We start from the raw sequence: 18,067 nt of genomic DNA, 5'->3' as shown, positions 1-18,067 counted from the left end.
ACAACAGCCCCTTTCCATGTTTGGTTGGAGCACAAGAAAGTTACAGACAGAAAAGACACTGTAATAACTGTTTGGACAATGTTAGAAAACATCAGCTAAGCCACCTCCCGTATTAAAGTAACAGCCTTTGAACTAACACCAAGCTGTATTCAAGCACGAATATTTAAACAGTTCAATCATTTCCTCAATTCTTTTAATTATTTTTTACACAAAGGTTCAGGATACTGGTGATGGCACAGTCCCAGCCAACCAATTACCAGTGCCTTGGTGGAATTGCCACTGTCATATTTGAGACAGCGATACAAGCAGCTCAAGGTCTCCCTTGTACCCGGTCAGTATTGAAATAACTAATCTCAGCTGTGGGAACTGGAGGTTGGGTGCAGGGGAGTTTATACATTCAACTCAATTATGTTCAAATGGTTTGGGAGATGGTATAAAGGAGCATAAACTGGATCTTGCACAGCACGCAGCTCTCATCCACACTGCCCACTCACAGTCAGCCAGCATTCACATCCACAACACTCAGCTCACACTCAGCCTCCAGCTCCCACTCATTGGGCAGGTGGTGTGTCGGAAACTGAGGTCTACTAAAAGACAGCAGCTTCAAGGCAAGTAGTGATGTGGGGGGATTTCAGACTAATTCCATCCCCCCCCCCCCTTTATGTAAGCCCCCCTGTAATCTGAAGGGAAATATTTAATCTTCATTAAGTGCTGGACGCAGCTTGGGACTGTTCAAAGGAGAAGCTGCCGCGGAAGAGCAAACAAGTCTCAAAAATCAGCATTGAGAAAGGCAAAGTCAAAGAGTGGGATCAGAACAAAACTGCTGTCTTCCCTTTCACTTGGAAATACAAAGGAAAAGTCAGTCTTGCTTCAAGATGAAGAGAATTTCAGATCAGTAGCACCCAAATCACACAGTGACTAATCAAAAGAGATCTTTAACAAGTTCCTAGATTGCCAGGATCCAATCAGTAGATTCCTTTTCAGGTCTAGCTGTCGCTGACTGGCTACAGATTGCAACTGACCACTTAACATGAAGAACTGCAGTCCCTAGGCCTGGTTAATGGTGTTCACAGCTGACACACAGTGTGGGGCTGTGAAACCAACACACTCTGACCTGGAATGGCAGCAGTCCACACTGTAACAGCTGGTACCTTTGTAACTTCACACCAACCTTGGTCCCAAAGGAGGACAAAGTGCTGGAGACATCTACAGATGACTCCAGTAAGTATAGGTCCACTGGACATACTCAACATCTCCTTATATAAGGTTATATCTATTCACCAATAAAATGCTCACTGATACTCATTAGAATTCACCAAGATTGTGTGACATCAGACATCACTGTAGCTTTGATCCCAGAATGTGCATAAGTGTTGAAGTGCTGAGGTAAAAGGGAGAATGACTAAGATGAAACAAATGGCGGAGGGTGACAGGAAAGCAATATCAGAGTCAGTGGAAATATGGCAGAAACATTGGAGAACCTGGAGTCATACCTAATACGAAGGAAGATTGTTGTGGCTGTTAGAGATTAATCATTGCTCGAAGAATCCTTCTGAATGGTATCTAAGGTCAAATCATCTTTAGCTGTTCCCTCCAAAATAAGGTCAGAATGTTATACAGTGTTAAGATGCAGGGGCAGTATGAGATCATTCAGCCCATCAGGTCTATTCTATCAGACTATGAGCTCATGGCTTATCTGATAATCTGCAAATCCATTTTCTTGCCTTATGTCTACCACTTTTAATTATTTACTGATTAAAAATCTTTTCATCTCAGCCTTAAATATAGTTAATGACACAGCCTCTACACAAAGGAGCTCCAAAGATTTATTAGCCTCTAGAGAAATTCTACCTTTATCTCTGTCTTAAATGGGTGACCCCTTATTCTGAAATGATGCCCTTCTACACACTCTAACAAGGGGAAGTATCTTATCTGCATCTACTCTGTCAGGATCCCTAAGAATGCTGCACATTTCAATAAAGTCATCTCTCATTCTTCTAAATTCCAGTGAGTATAGGTCCAACCTACTCAACATCTCCTTATAAGACAGTCTCTCCATACCTGGTATCAGCCAACTGCCTCCAAATGCCAGTGAGGTAAGGGGACCAAAACTCCAATGGTCAGTATGGGGGTTAATGTGTAGTTCCTCAGATGAAAAAACAATGCACACTCACAACATTCAGCCTTGGCAATGGCCATCTCCAAACAGAGTCAGAATCTAACTACGGCCCCATAATGTTCAATGGCATTACCATCCTTAAATGCCCCATTGGCATCATTCTGGAGGTTACCATTGATGAGAGACAGAACTAGACTAGCTATAGAAATGCTCTGCAAGGTCAAAGGCTAGAAATTCTGCAGTGAATAACTTGAACAGCTCCTCCCCAACCTATAAGGCACAAAGTCAGTAGTATGATGGAATGATCACCACTCACATGGATGGGTATAGCTCCAACAACACTCAAGAAGTTCAACATTATTCAAGACAGCAGCCTGTTTAATTGGCACTCCATCCAAAACCTTCACCATTCACTTCTTTCACTTCTTTCACTGATGCACAGTGGCAGCAATGAGCACCGCCTACAAGATTCACTGTAGTAACTCCCAACGCACTTCAAGAGCACCTTCTAAACATGTCCTATCCATTATCTCATAAGATAACGACATCAGACACATGGAGATACTACCACCTTAAGTTCTCCCTACAGCACAGGTCAAGAGAGGTGCTGCTGACGCAGAAAGACAAGCACAAGGGGTTCTTCAACACAGATACACCTTCTGCAAAAACTGACAGCGAAGAGGTTCACTACTGGTCAGGCCACTGGTACAGAAAGGAATCCTCCCACAGGGTTACATTTGACTCACTTTGATTGGCCCTCACTGACCAATAAGCTGAGGTAATGGAAGGGATCTGGTGATCATGAACTTGTTCCCAGCCAAGAATCCACACTTGGAGGAGTTGGAGTCTGCACAAAAAATGTCTTCAAAGAACATAGACGACACACTTTGACTAAACTAGACACACATTTATTCAATCCAGATATATACAGCCCTTATTATATTGTGAGCTGTTGAAACAGCTTAGGTTAAGATGAAAATGCTCCACATGCAAAGTGAAAAATTTAATACTTCGTTTTCCTATAAATGTAAAAATATAAATATATGATTCTTATGCGATTTCCATTTTGTCTTTTCTAGGAATGCGTTGAGTTAGTCATCCTCTGGGGAGTGGTTTGACTTTGACCAGTATGCTGTATTGGTCCAATTGTACTCAGGACCTCGTGGATAGCTGCAGCAGAGAGACACATGATGCTGTGGGGAATTAAACCTGCAACACTGACCTGACTCATACTTAACTGAGGACCAAAAAATATCAAAGGGTTAAATGGCAGGAAACGGCAAATGATAAGCAAGTGATAAACTACCAACAAGCACAGGGATGAACCAGAATGAACAAGGCTGAGTGCAGTTACCTTGGTCATTAGCCATTTTGTCTGATGACTCAGCTAACAGGTCAGGGATACAAGAGAGAACATCAAAAGCGATTCAATCCAACAAGAGAAAGATGAGGTTAATCAAAAATTCAACCAGACACAAACATATCACAGCAGCAAAAAACATGGACGGTCATTGGCTGAGGTAGAGAGCAGTTTAACCACATGCAAAGCCACAGGCAGTGGTCAGTAGCTTCAATTCCATTCCCAAATAATAAGATATGCAGACAGGTGACTAAACCTCTCACTCAACCACTCAATGTAGAAATGGACTCATGATAACCCTTGCCCCTCCTACCCATCTCAAGCCAGTGAACTTTAGTCACAGCAAAACTGAGACAGAAATTAGATCAAGACGAAAATTAAACATTGCAAGACAATTCATTATTCCAGACACCCATCCGCAGCACAATCTCCAAAGTGCAAATAACCAAAACTGCCAGAGTATTTCTGCACAGATTATACAAATTTGAATATAAAGGCTTTTTTCCATATATACACAGAAGAGGTCTCTAATCCCACACCATTATCACACACACACATCCAATAACTATACACCGTTAACAGTTATGTGAACACTTCTCTGATTACTGTTTGTGCATTTGACCAATCTCCCCATTCTGTGCATTTCCCAGTTGTTCTGAAATCTCTTCATAACACAGTATAATAACATCAAACAAGTAACAAGGAAGGCAAGCAGAATGGGAGCAGAAGTAGAACATTCAGTCCCATCAAGTCTGCTCCCCCATTCAATGAGATCATTGCTGATCTGATAATCCTCAGCTCCACTTTCCTGCTTTATCCCTATTGTCCTTGACAGATTAAAAATCTCTCTCTCTCAGCCTTGAACATACTTAATGACCCATCCTTGACAGCCCTTTGTGGTAACGAATTCCATAGATTCACCAATCTCTGCAAGAAGAAATTCCTCATCTGTTTTAAATGCGTGACCCCTTATTCTGAGATTATGGCCTCTGGTCCTACACTCTCCTACAAGATCCTTTCCTCATTGATCCTGTCAAATCCTTGAAGAACCTTGTGTGTTTCAGTAAGGTCTCCTCTCATTCTTTTGAACTCCAGCAAGTACAGGTCCAACATACTCAATATCTCATGAGAAAATACCTCCATACCCAGGGTCATTCAAGTGAACCTTCTCTGGACTGCCTCCAATGCTGGTATATCTTTCCTTAGATAAGGGGATCAAAACTAGTATTCATAGTATTCTTGCTATGTTCAAAGTAGCACCTAGTAGAGTTTTAGCAATACTTCCCTATTCTTATACTCCACTGTCATTGAAATGAAGGCCCAACATTCTGCTTGCCTTCCTTGTTACTTGCTGAATTTGGATACTATCTTTTTGTGATTTAAGCATAAGGCGTCCCAAATCTCTCTGTGCTGCAGTTTTCTGCAGTTTTTCTCCATTTAAATAAAACTCAACTCCTCTATTCTCCTTGCCAACGCGCATGAAGTCTCATTTTCCCACATCATACTCCTTCAGCTAAGTTTCTGTCCTCCCACTTAATTTGTCTATACCCCTCTGCAGACTCTGTCATCCTCATCACTTGCTTTCCCATCTATTTTGTGCCTTCAGGACTCCTGCTTATGGTTTCCAAGAATAGTACCTATCCCCCTAATGATAATGACCCTATCACTACTGCATTCCCATTGCCACCCCCCACATGAATACTCCCTGTACCATGGTGTCATGGTCAGTTCATTCATCCTCCCTGCAGTCCCCATGCTCTTCCCACAGCCTACAAAAACCTGAGGTTCCTCAAATACAACCTCCGTCCTCAACTCAGATCCAAAGTACCTGGAACTGCTTCAGATATGTTCACTCTGAATCACCTTGGTGTCCAGCAGCTTCCACATGCTGCAGCAGTAACCCGTCAGCCATTCTGCCACCACAATGGCATCTTTTAATTTGTAAATTAATTACCCTAAACTCCAGTCTCTCTATGCTTTGTGTATTGATCATTTTTATTTTAAAAATTCATGAGTATCAATCTTATACGGTAAATCAAAACCTGACAGAATTTTAGTGAAATTGTTTATTTCTCCTTGAAGTTACTGAATCACTTGATATTGGTAGTAGAATGCAGCCTCTGTGACTGAGGGATGACCCTGTGGAACTTCGGTAATGATGGAAAAGCTAAGACTCATCCCTTACCTTTGGGTGTGCGGAACTGGACGAACTCAGACAAGGGCCCCATGCCTTTGGAATTCCGGGCTTGGATTTTGAAGAAATAACTAGTATCGAGAGTGAGATCTTGGATCTGGTGTGTCAGTCTGTCTCCCACCACCGGCTCAATCACCCAGTCATGGATCTCTGCACTGATATCTGTGCTGTAATATATGATATATCCTGGATCCAGGAAGGAAGGAAAATTTTACACAGAATTACATTTGTAATTCACAAAGTTCCATTCTCTCTGTGAACAAACCTTTGCATACACTGGAGATATTGACTACTCTGATAGATTAGCTGAATATCAAACACCTTCTTCACTAATTTCTATACTTCCCTCACCATCTATTTAATGTTGTTTCTTTTGTGGATTAAATACAATGCTAAGTGAAGAAGTATTAGAGATTGAAACTCAGTCATTGATGATCTCCAATATCCATCATGAAATGTGGAGACATGATCCTCAATTGCTGCAAAAAAACTCTATTCCCTCATCATTCAATCCATTCCTTAGTCGCTGCTATGGCTGAATCGAATGGTTTGTCATTCCATATGATTCTGCTTCCAAATCTACATCCTCTCCATCATAGTGACCCCCACTGTCATAGTGACACCCACATCTACTTTCGCTTGTACCTGAGACAAATTGCTACTGAAACTATCTTCTATTTTACCTCCGGATTGCACTGTTCCAAAGCTTTCTTAGCAAGCATTCCACCTTTCAGATCCCATATCAGCATTCTGGGTACTACAGTTTATGAGAAATTCAATTGGACTGACAATATAAATAAAAATTGAAAGAACTGCAGATGCCATAAATCAGAAGCAAAAACAGAAATTGCTGGAAAAGGTTAACTGATCTGGCAGAATCTGTGAAGAGAAACCAGTGTTAATGTTTCAGGTCCAGTGACTCTTCCTCAGTTCGGGGAAAGGGTCACCGGCCCCAAAACATTAACTGATTTCTCTTCACGGATGCTGCAGACCTGCTGAGTTTTTCCAGCAACTTCTGTTTTTGTCACCACATAAATACTGTGGTTACAAGAGCTGGTCAGAGAATAGGAATCCTGCAGCGAGTAAATCATCTCCTAACTCCCTAAAGCCTGTCCACCATCTACAAGGCACAAGTCACAGCAATGTGATGGAATACCCCCCATTTGCCACTCCCCATGAGTGCAGCTCTAACACTCAAGAAGCTTGACACCATTCAAGGTAAAACAGCCCACTTGATTGGCAACACATCCACTCAATCCAGCACTGACACTCAGTAACAGCAGTGTGTACTATTTACAAGATGCACTGCAGAAATTCATCAAAGATCCTGAGACAGCACCTTCTAAACCCATGACCACTTCCACTTAGAAGTACAAGGGAAACAGATACACCACTCTTGCACGTTTCCCTCCAAGGCACTCACCATCCTGACTTGGAAATATATTGCTGGGTCAAGAGTATCTGATTTTTCATTTCTATGTGAAAGGAAAGTTGGCATTTCAAATTGAAAACCTGACTGTATGAGCAGCACAAAACCAGGTCTGAGGTATCGCCATTCAAATAACATCACAGTCAAATGTAAATGAGTTGTGTTGTATAGAGATACAGAGGTTCTCAGCTGGGATACCAACTGGCCACAATCAAAAGGCTCAGAGCTGATGAGTGAAACTCCATCTCAATCTGCCACTCCTTCCTTTTCTAACTAGTCCCTATGGGTCAGTAATTTTCTCAACAAAGACAGTTCTGGTAAGATTGCACACTCACCCACCAACTATCTTCTGTACCTACTTCCTGTGGCACCCCTACTGCCCCACTGCTCTCGCAGTCTCCTTGGGTCTGCGACGGCAGTGATCCAGGCCCATATACCTGTTATTTTTCCATTGGCCTCTGATGGAGGTTGCCAGTTGACAATAATGGTCCTGGGTTTTCCTTCCTTGCTCACCACTGTTAGATCCTTGGGAGGTGATGTTGGTACTGAAATAGAGAGAGAGAGAGAGAGAGCGAGAGAGAAATTAGACTTAGTATCTATGGGGTAAGTTGGTGTAGTGGTTATGTTGCTGAACTAATAATTGTAAGTACAGTAGTTCTGATCCCAAACTGGTACTGACAGCGTTTGAAATCAGCTTTAGAAAATTTGGAAGTAAGCAGCTAGTTAAGAAGTGGTCATGATGGCAGATTGGCAGCTGGGTCACTAATGGAAATCTGTCTGGATCTAACAGGACTCCAGTCACACACCAATGTAATCCATCTCTTAACTGCCTTTTGAAGTGGCTTAATAATTCAAACACTTGTATTGAAGAACAGACAATAGATGCAAACAAGTCATCATGGCCCAAGAATCAGAACTAAATTTTAACAAATAAACCTGGATTCATTTTTTAATTCATTCACAGAATATGGGCATCACTGGTCAGGCCAGTATTTATTAACCAACCCTAATTGGCCGGAGGACAGTTAAGAGTCAACCAATTGCTGTGGGTCTGGAGTCATATGTGGGCCAGACCAGGTAAGGATGGCAGTTTCCTTCCCTAAATGACATTTGTCAATTAGATGGGTTTAAGAGGCACTTGGATGGGTATATGGATAGGAAGGGTTTGAAGGGATATGGGCCGGGTGCTGGCAGGTGGGACTAGATTGGGTTGGGATATCTGGTCGGCATGGACGGGTTGGACCGACGGGTCTGTTTCCATGCTGTACATCTCTATGACTCTATAATTGGCAATGGTTCTCATTAATTATTGAATTCAAATTCTACCATCTGCTATGGCAGTATTTAAACCTGGGTTCCCAGAACATTACCAGGTCTCCGGATTAACAGTCTAGAGATAATATCACTAGGCCATCACCTTCCCTAAGGGATACTTACTGGTTCTGTTGTATTGATTAAGAAGGTCTATGAAACATTATATAGGGCAAACAGGCAGACAACTAGCAATCCACATCCATGAACAGCAACTCGCCACTAAACACCACGATCAGCTGTCCTGAGTATTCATATACACAGGTGACAAGGACCACAGATTTGAGTGGGACAACACAATGATCATAGGACAAGCTAAACAGAGGACAGCCAGAGATCCCCTAGAAATATGGCACTCATACACGGACTCCATTAACAAGCACATAGACTGGGACCCAATACACCGGCCACTACAACAAACAACCAGAAGCAGCAGGGATGGAACCAAATAAATTCCAGAAGAGACAGCACAGCAGCACTTCACAGGGAGGCTCCAAAGTATTGAAGATGTCACCGAGACAGGGGATGAAATGCCTGCAAATCAACTTCCAAACTTGGCAAACGTACCTACAACTGGCACCCGAGCTACAAATCTTTACACAAACAATACATGACCAATTACATCACTGATCTTAAATGATGCAATTGTTACACCACATCTTTTAACTGATGAATTACACAAGAAATTGTAATAATAGTGCACCCTCAAGGGTGTTACTGCATCTGTCTGGTGATGTGTCTGCAGGATGTTCGATGTACAGTCATTCAGCAGGGGTGACTGGATACCAGTCAGGGCAGGAACCCTAGGCAATTAACACTGTGATTGAGTTTTTGTGACTCATCCCAGATGCAGGACTTAGCTTGGACCTACCAGCACTTTACACCCTGAACCATGATAGCGTATTTACAAACAGCTCCACAGCCCAGCTCAGGAAAGTAACAGAGAATTAGGAATTTCATTGATTAATTCATTCCATTTTTAACTTTCGAACCAGAGCCATACCTGTTTCAAAGGTAGTTCCATGTGCTGTCATGCTCCAGGTACTTGACCTCCGACCCTTTGTTACCTTCACAGAAAACTCATATAGTGTGTGTGGTTTCAATCCTGAGACGATATAACTCAGCGTGGTGGTGTCTGCAGTCTAAAACAGAATCAGATTTATATACTACCAGTATCAGATAAAGATGCACAGAGTTAAGGTCATCCATCATTCACTGATATGGAGAATTAACCCCAAATAATACAGGGAAATGATCCTAAATAATATGGAGAATTAACCCCCATAGAAAACAGGGAATTAATCTTCTCTCTATAATACAGGAAACTAGCTCCCTTCCCATAAACCACAGGGAATTAACATCCTCATGTCCCAGGGAATGAACTACAGATCCCTGCCTCCCTACTACACCTTATAACAAGTGAGAGTATGGTGTTAACATGCAGGAACACATCTGTGATGCTGTAATTATCGCAGAGTTCCAGGCAGGCTTGCAAAGGGGCAGAGTGAATGTGTACCGAGACTGGCAGACAGTGTACTCACCTTGTATTTAGTGTTGGCAGGGTAGTTGGTTTTCCAACGTACTGTGTAGAATCGAGCATCGATGATCTTTTGGTTCTTGGGTAGCGAGCTATCGGCCCAGGTGACCCGGATGGTGTCGTGGGTAAGGACAGTAGCTTGAACTCCGACCGGAGGCAGCATGGGACTAGGGTCTGGTACTGGAGTGTATGGATTATTGAAAAGATCAAATATATAAACTTCGGAAGGGTCAAAAGGATCTAAGGGATAAATTAAATAAGAGTAATGTCCGTAAAAAAAGGTAAATAATGAATCATGTAAGGAAAAGGGAAAGCAGCCACAGATATTGATTCCACAAGATCCAAACAGCAGGAAGGCATGAAATGGAGGAGAAAGAGACAAAGAAACCAAGATTAGAGCAAGTAGTCCAGGTGTTAACTATTTAAAATGAATTAATTTGTGAAACTCGCAAGAAAGCCCTGCCTTAATTTAATAGCCAAGTGACAAGTCACACACATAAACAGGTCATTATACTGACTGCAAGCAGTTACACACTGAGCATGAGGAGGTAGTAGATTCCCGTGGATATTCCCCAACATGTGACGCTGAATGGAAGGGGGAGCTTTGCTCCTGCTCAGAATTGATTGTCTGAGCTACAATGGTGTCTGTTCTTCAGTGACTCTGCTTGCCTTTCAGGACCAGACAGGATAGATGCAGGAAGAATGTTCCCGAAGAGTTCCAGAACAAGAGGTCACAGTCTAAGGATGTTGGTAAACATTAAGGACTAAGATGAGGAGAAATTTCTTCAGCCAGAGAGTGGTGTCCCTGGTGGAGCAAACTCGAAGGGCTGAATAGCCTAACTCCTGCTCCTAGTTTCTATCTTTCACCAATTTTTCCATTCTCCCACTGTGTCCTTCCCACTTCCTCCCTTCTGGACTCCTGCCATTTTTCCAGATGGGAGGAGATATTAATTCAGTCACTAATGGACACAAATATTAACTTTGAAGTCAAAATCCAATAGTTTTTATAAATCAGAAATGTTTGTTCAAATTATGGTACAGGTAATAAACTCTGGACTTGGTAGCAGGACTCATGACACTTAATTCCTGGAGATGTCCTGGAGAACCGGCGAGTAGCTAATGTTGTTCCTTTATTCAAGTAAGGAAATAGGGATAATCCAGGAAAATATGGACCAATGGGTCTCGCATTGGTAGTTGGGAAGCTACTGGAGAGAATTCTTAGGAATAGGATTTATGTGCATTTGGAAAAGCGTGGCCTAAATAGGGACAGTCAGCGTGGCTTTGTGCAGGGCAGATCCTGTCTTACTAACTTGATTGAATTTTTCGATGAAATGACATAAGCGATCAAGGAGGGTAGAACATTGGATGTTGTCTACATGGATTTTAGTAAGGCTTTCGACAAGGTCCCTCATGGTAGGCTCCTCAAGAAGATTAAGGTGCATGAGTCAGGATGTCATGTTACAGCTTTATAAGACATTGGTTAAGTACTGAGTTCAATTCTGGTCGCCACATCACAGGAAAGATGTGGAGACTTTGGAGAGGGTGCAGAAGAGGTTTACTAGGATGCTGCCTGGATTAGAGGGTATGAACCATAAGGAGAGGCTAGAAAAACTTGGGTTATTTTCTCTGGAGCAGCGGAGGCTTAGGGGAAACTTAACAGAAGTCTATAAAATTATAAGATGCATAGATAGAGTTGACAGTCAGAATCTTTTTCCCCGAGTTGAAATGTCTAGTACTAGGGAGCATATGTTTAAGGTGAGGGGGAAAGCTCAAAGGAGATGTGAGGGGCATGTTTTTTACACAAAGTATGGTAGGAGTCTGAAAAATGCTGCCGGGGTTATGATGGAGGCAGATATGATAGGGGCATTTAAAAGACTTTTGGATCAGCACATGAATATGCAAGGAATGGTGGGATATGGATCAAGGGCGGACAGAAGGGATTAGTTTAATTTGGTATCTTGTTCAGCACCACAATGTGGGCCGAAGTGCCCATTGCTGTGCTGTACAGTTCTATGTTAATAGCATCAAATCTATTGCTCATTGAAGTAACACATTTCTCAACTGTCCATGAACCTTGAAACAGCAGCGATTAACATCCTAAGAGCCAGTGAAAACTGGGATTCTCCTTTATCATGGATCATGAAGAAATCCCCGAGTGACAAAACTCAAAGAGCAATTCTCAAGTCTACTTTTCAGTGGAGAAGGTTCCCTACCGGAAGGGCATATTCAAACAGCAATACTGGAACTGAGCCTTCTCTCCTTGGAAGAAGGGATACCTTTTGACCAATAGCTAATAGTAGTCACTGGGAAATTCTGTCAAAATCATTTTTCCACCTAGGACCAGGTAGTTAGATGAGGATTAGATCATTAATTGTAAAGGTGATGGCAGCCTAAGCAAAAGCAGATCTCTGGAAGTCACAGAAAAAAAGCAAACATTTGTCATCTTTTCTTCTTACCAGTTAGAGGCCTGGTGGCTGTGCTCTCATACAGTGGAATTCCTTCTCCATTCCTGTTATATGCTTTAAGTGCGATCACATAGTGTGAGTTGGGCTCTAGAACAAGAGAAAAGAATAATTATGAGCTCACAAACCTTTGTCTTAAAAATATTCTCTCATTGGTATCTCTGGCAAGGCTGTCCATAATTGCCCTAGAACTGCTTGCTGGGCCATTTCAGAGGGTAGTTAAGAGATACCATATTGTTGTGGCTCTGGAGTAACATATAGGCCAGGTCAGTTAAAGATTGCAGATTTCCCTTCCTAAAGGACATTAGGGAACCAGATGGATTTTTACAACAATCCATAATACTTGTCATGATCACGATGACTGAGAATAGTCTTCCCTTCCAGATTTTATTAATTCAATTCAAATCCCAACAGGTGGGTTTTAAACACATGTGCAAGAGCATTAGTTTGGGTTTCTGGCCCATTGATATTGTCACCGCACGACCGTTTACCTCAATTATCCTCATCCATTTGGAACCATATCACCACTCCTTGTTACTGGGTTAAAAACCTAGAACTCCCTTCCGAACAACATTGCTGGTGTTCCTCTACCCCAAGGTTCAAAGGAACAGCTCACCATCACCTCCTTGAGTCGTTAGGGATGGGCAACAAATGCTGGCTTTTCCAGCAATGCCCACATCCACAATAGGAATAAAGAAAAATCTATTACAATCAACTCTCTCTACACTCTGTGTGATATTAAATCTGACACAAACTCTTCCTATGATTCAAATCTAGTTAATGCTATGTCAACTAATCTCAATGGTGGGCGCCATGTGAAAGTTATCAATCAGGATGGGTTGCAGATAACAAGTTTTAAAACTCCTGTTCCTGGTCATCACTCAATAACTCCTCCTTGAAAGTGAAGGTGAGGACATATCAGCATGAGTGTGGTGGATTTCACCATACAGCAGCCTCACACATGAAGAACATTCACTCGGTAAAAATTACCCATGGACACCAATGACGGTCTGCATTGAATAGATAAATCAAAAGCAGGTTATTCCTTATCTGGATTTAATTATCTATATTTTAACTGCTAAACAAGAGTGAGTGGCTACAATCACTGTTTAATCACCACCAATGTCTTTGAGCACAGTCTTATCATCATGGAGCTATATTTCTCCTTACATAAACTCCAATTCACTATCTACACATTCCATTGCACTGCATCTTGTTGTACTGAGAAAATTGAATGTATTCAAGAGGTGGTTAGATATAGCACTTGGGCAAATGGGGTCAAAGGTTATGGGAGAAAGTAGGATTAGGCTATTGAGTTGGACAATTAGCCATGATCAGGATGAATGACAGCAGACTCGAAGAGCTGAATGGCCTCCTCCTACACCTAGCTATGTTTCTATGTTTGGGAAGACCCTGCCTGGACCATCCTTCACTAGCTGTTCCAGTGTAATGCTTTCAGAATTCTTACTGCAGCCTACAAATCCATACATGGGCTCACTGACACTCTGCAGCTACATGCACCCTGACATCCCAGCCTCTACATCCTCCATTCTAACTTTGCTCAATCAGCAGCACAGTTTTCAATGTTGGCATCACCCTTACACCATTTGCCTCCACACTCTGATCACCTTCACCTCCCTTCCCAACATTCAACCAACCCAATACATGACCTGATACCCTGCCCTCACCAGCAGCTTCTCCCACAGAGTAAAAGGATTAGTTTCCCTACAGTGTGGAAATAGGCCCTTCGGCCCCACAAGTCCACACCAACCCTCCGAAGGGTAACTCACCCAGACCCACTCCCCTACCCGAATATCCTACTTTAGCCCTAACAAATAGCCCTAACCTAAACATCCCCGAACACTATAGGCAATTTAGCCTGGCCAATTCTCCTGACCTGCACATCTTTGGACTGTGGGAGGAAACCCACGCAGACATGAGGAGAATGTGCAAACTCCACACAGAGTAACCTGAGGGTAAAATTGAACCCGAGTCCCTCACGCTGTGAGGCAGCAGTGCTAACCACTGAGCCACCGTGCCGCCCCAATAGTGACCACAAAGCACCGTGAAGAGTCCTCACAACAGGTGATACAAGGTCATTGTCCACTTTGTACCTACCACCACCTGCTGCTCAACATATGCTCAAGAAAATGCACCTCCTAATTTATTTTGGCTTTTATACAGTGATCTAGATCAAGAATATGGATTTGAATTCAACATTAAACATAAAAACAGCATTATTACCAAACAATTTGAGATGGATTAAACAGACTTGAACATGTTCTGCAGTCATTCTGTAACTTCCCAGTGAGAATCCTTTGCTTGAACAGGACAACCCCACACACAATGCCCCAGGAATTACCCTGATTGCTCTGGTCATAGTGTCCTCTCACTCACCCAGATTCCCAATGGTATAATAACGTTGCTTATAGTCAACACGAATAGTTTCTGCATGAGGACTGCCAATGCCATAGCCAATGGTGTAACCTCGTACAACAATGTTCTGGTTTTCAGGTGGAGTCCAGCTTACAACAATGTTATTAATCAAAGGTCGAACGTGTAGAGAGCTGGGTTTGTCTGGGACCCGGGATTCTGTAAAGTACAAAACAACTAAATCAATACTGCACTGTAATCGGTCAGTTGAGAACTAACCATTAAGTGATTTAAGTATATGTGAGACAAATAGAAACTGCAAGCACTGGAGATAGAGATAGACAGACAGACAGACAAATACGAGGACTGAGAAAGACAGGAAAAAAGAAACAAATACATTCTCTTACAGCAAGACACAGAATGCAAGACAAATGTTGAGGAAAGCAAGAAAAAAATCTCTCTGATTAATACCGAATGTTTACGAATATGAGAGAGCAGAAAGGTAAGGAGCATTGTTGACCTGCTCAGTCTATGAAATCAGAGCGTACAACACTCTCATTCTGACCAGGGACCAATGGGACATGGGTCTAGGTAGCAATGGCCTAACCAGCTACATTCCTATTAGCTGTGGGTTAGTGGGTAGCACTGTCCAATTCACGGGCGTCTTGATTCAAGTCTCACGAGAGGACATGAGTTTAAAAAAAAAATCAAGCTGACATTTCAATGGAGAGATACAATGATGAAAGTGCAACCTCTCAGACAAAACTTTAAACCAAGACCCCAAATAAAGCTCGGCAGGAAAAATGAAGAAAAGTAGTGTATAACTTACACAAATGACAATTGCAGAATTCTGAGATGCACAGGAATTTAATTGTTCTAGCACAAGTGTCACAAAAAGTGCAGATACAGCACCTGACTAGGACAAATAGTGAGTGCCATCCTTAATGACGAGAGGAATTGAACAGAAAGGAAAGGACGCTTCCTCCTGTCAGTGAGTCAATAATTAGGTGCACTGTTTTAAAATGAGGGCGTGCCTTTTTAGGACAGTGATGAAGTGATTACTTTTCTCTCAGAGGGTTATATACAACTTTGGTACTCTGCCACAGAAGGTGCTGGTGAGGGTTGAGTCATTGACTGTTTTTAAAGAAATGGTAGGTGGACTCCCTTGCCCAACAGGAATCTAAGGTTATTAGGGTAGATTGGAATGTGTAATTCACAATAGAAAGATATCAGCCACAATCTGATTGAATGGTGGAAGGGCCGAATGGCTACTCCTGCACCCATTTTGTCTGTTCGTATGTTGTTTGTATATTGTAAGGGATTACATTTTAAGAATGTTGAGACATCTGGTAGTCATGAAAAACTCTACATAAATATCTGTACTAGCTCACCCTGGCAGCAATTTATATTGTGTCACTCTCTGCTCTTCACCTGATAACCCTACACATTTTTCCTTTTCAAATTGCAGTATAACTGCCTCTTAAAAGCCTCGATTGAACCTGCCTCTACCACATTCTCAGGCAGTACTTTCCAGATTGTAACCACTTGATGTGTGAAGAATTTTCCTCAAAGTGCCATTGCTTCTTTTATAAACTACCTTAAAACTGTGCTCTCTGGTTCTCAGTCCAACAATCAGAAATGTAGTTCCCGATTGACTCTGTCCATAATAATTATTGTAATGTTCGGGAAGAGGAGTAGACTATTTGCTCCCTTGAGTCCGCTCTGCCTCCCAACCCAAACAGGGTCAATCCTCCATCCTAAAGCCACCTCTCTGCACCAATCCCACACTCTGACACCATGAAATCTCAAAATCTGTTGATCTTGGTCTTGAACACACTACAAGAATATCAGAATAAAAGCTGTCCTGGAGCCATATAGAGAGATACGAGTGGTGCAGTTCAACAAAGTTGGCAATAAGAAATACATTTCAAAGAGTGCCTCTTTTTCTACACATAAATGCTATATCTAACCTTGTGTTGCCCTTGTTCTGGGAGTGTTTGATGAGGACAATGTAGCAGGAGCTTTACTCTGCTTCTAACCTTGTGCTGTAACTGCTTTGGGAGTGTTTTGATCCAAATGCTGCGAGAAACCGAGACATACATTTCCTACTCCCAATATCCTTTACATAAGTCTAGCTTTCTGGTTTGTACAATAAATATGTGATGTTACTACCTACTTAAGAATTACTTTATTTAAGATGCATGTATTTTAAGACTAAACTAGAAACAAAGTTTTAATCTGAAAACATATGGTAGCTACTGTTCCGAAGAGTCACTGGACCTCAAACATGAACTCTGCTTTCTCTCCCAAGAAGCTGCCAGACCCGCTGAGTTTCTCTAGCTAATTTTACTTTAGTTATAATTTGATCCTTACCATCCAGGTCACTTTCAAATGTTTCCGCAGACACCCAGTCAGATGCTGGCCCTGTGCCATTCACTGTAGTGGCTGAGACTCGGAAGCTGTACTCAGTATTTCGTTCCAATCCTGCAACACAAGAGGTAAAAGAGGGGGAGGTGTGGCATTGCTTGTCAAAGATAGTATTACAGTGGTGGAAAGGACGATGGATGAGGACTTGCCATCTGAGGTAGTTTGGGCTGAGGTTAGGAATAGGAAATGTGAGGTCACCCTGTTAGGAGTCTTTTACAGGCCTCCTAATAGTCCTAGAATCATTGAAGAAAGGATAGGGAAGGTGATTCAGGAGATGAGTGACAGTAATAGGGTGGTTGTTATGGGGGACTTTAACTTTCCTGATATTGATTGGGAAAGCTATAGCTCAAGTTCGTTAGATGGGTCAGTGTTTGTTCAATGTGTGCAGGAGAGTTTCCTGACACAATATGTAGACAGGCCAACAAGAGGTGAGGCCATACTGGATTTGGTTCTGGGTAACGAACCAGGCCAGGTGTTAGAATTAGAGGTAGGTGAGCACTTTGGGGATAGTGACCATAATTCAGTGATTTTTACTCTCGTGATGGAGAGGGATAAGTGTGTACTACAAGGCAAGAGTTATAGCTGGGGTCAGGGAAATTATGATGCGGTGAGGCATGACTTAGGATGTGTGGCTTGGAAAAGTAGACTCCAAGGCAAGAGTGTAAATGATATGTGGAACTTGTTCAAGGGGCAACTATTGAGTGTCCTTGATAATTATGTACCTGTCAGGCAGGGAGGAAAGGGTCATGCGAGGGAGCCGTGGTTTAATAAGGAATTGGAATCCCTTGTTAAATGGAAGAGGGCGGCCTATCCCAAGATGAGACGTGAAGGTTCAATGGGGGCGATTGAGAGTTA

At 42.3% G+C, this 18,067-nt stretch overlaps 1 protein-coding gene across 3 annotated transcripts in view; it reads right to left on the bottom strand.

The window, feature by feature from the left end:
- The window catches only part of LOC122542519 (neogenin-like), a 211,329-nt gene that overhangs the window by 18,629 nt on the left and 174,633 nt on the right, over positions 1-18,067 (bottom strand). For 2 of the 3 annotated variants that reach the window (XM_043680346.1, XM_043680347.1), the window contains exons 21-27: positions 17,159-17,269; positions 14,810-15,004; positions 12,407-12,502; positions 9,955-10,190; positions 9,417-9,555; positions 7,540-7,647; positions 5,665-5,859 (exon numbers count right to left, since the gene is read on the bottom strand). In XM_043680346.1, the coding sequence (XP_043536281.1) occupies positions 5,665-5,859; positions 7,540-7,647; positions 9,417-9,555; positions 9,955-10,190; positions 12,407-12,502; positions 14,810-15,004; positions 17,159-17,269 (1,080 nt within the window). Of the gene's footprint in view, positions 1-3,473; positions 3,507-5,664; positions 5,860-7,539; positions 7,648-9,416; positions 9,556-9,954; positions 10,191-12,406; positions 12,503-14,809; positions 15,005-17,158; positions 17,270-18,067 lie in introns of all 3 variants that reach the window. The other variant, XM_043680345.1, reaches the window with a different exon arrangement.

Source organism: Chiloscyllium plagiosum, chromosome 40, assembly GCF_004010195.1.
Source record: "Chiloscyllium plagiosum isolate BGI_BamShark_2017 chromosome 40, ASM401019v2, whole genome shotgun sequence".
Lineage (NCBI taxonomy): Eukaryota > Metazoa > Chordata > Chondrichthyes > Orectolobiformes > Hemiscylliidae > Chiloscyllium > Chiloscyllium plagiosum.
This window is presented reverse-complemented; position numbering and strand designations above follow the sequence as displayed.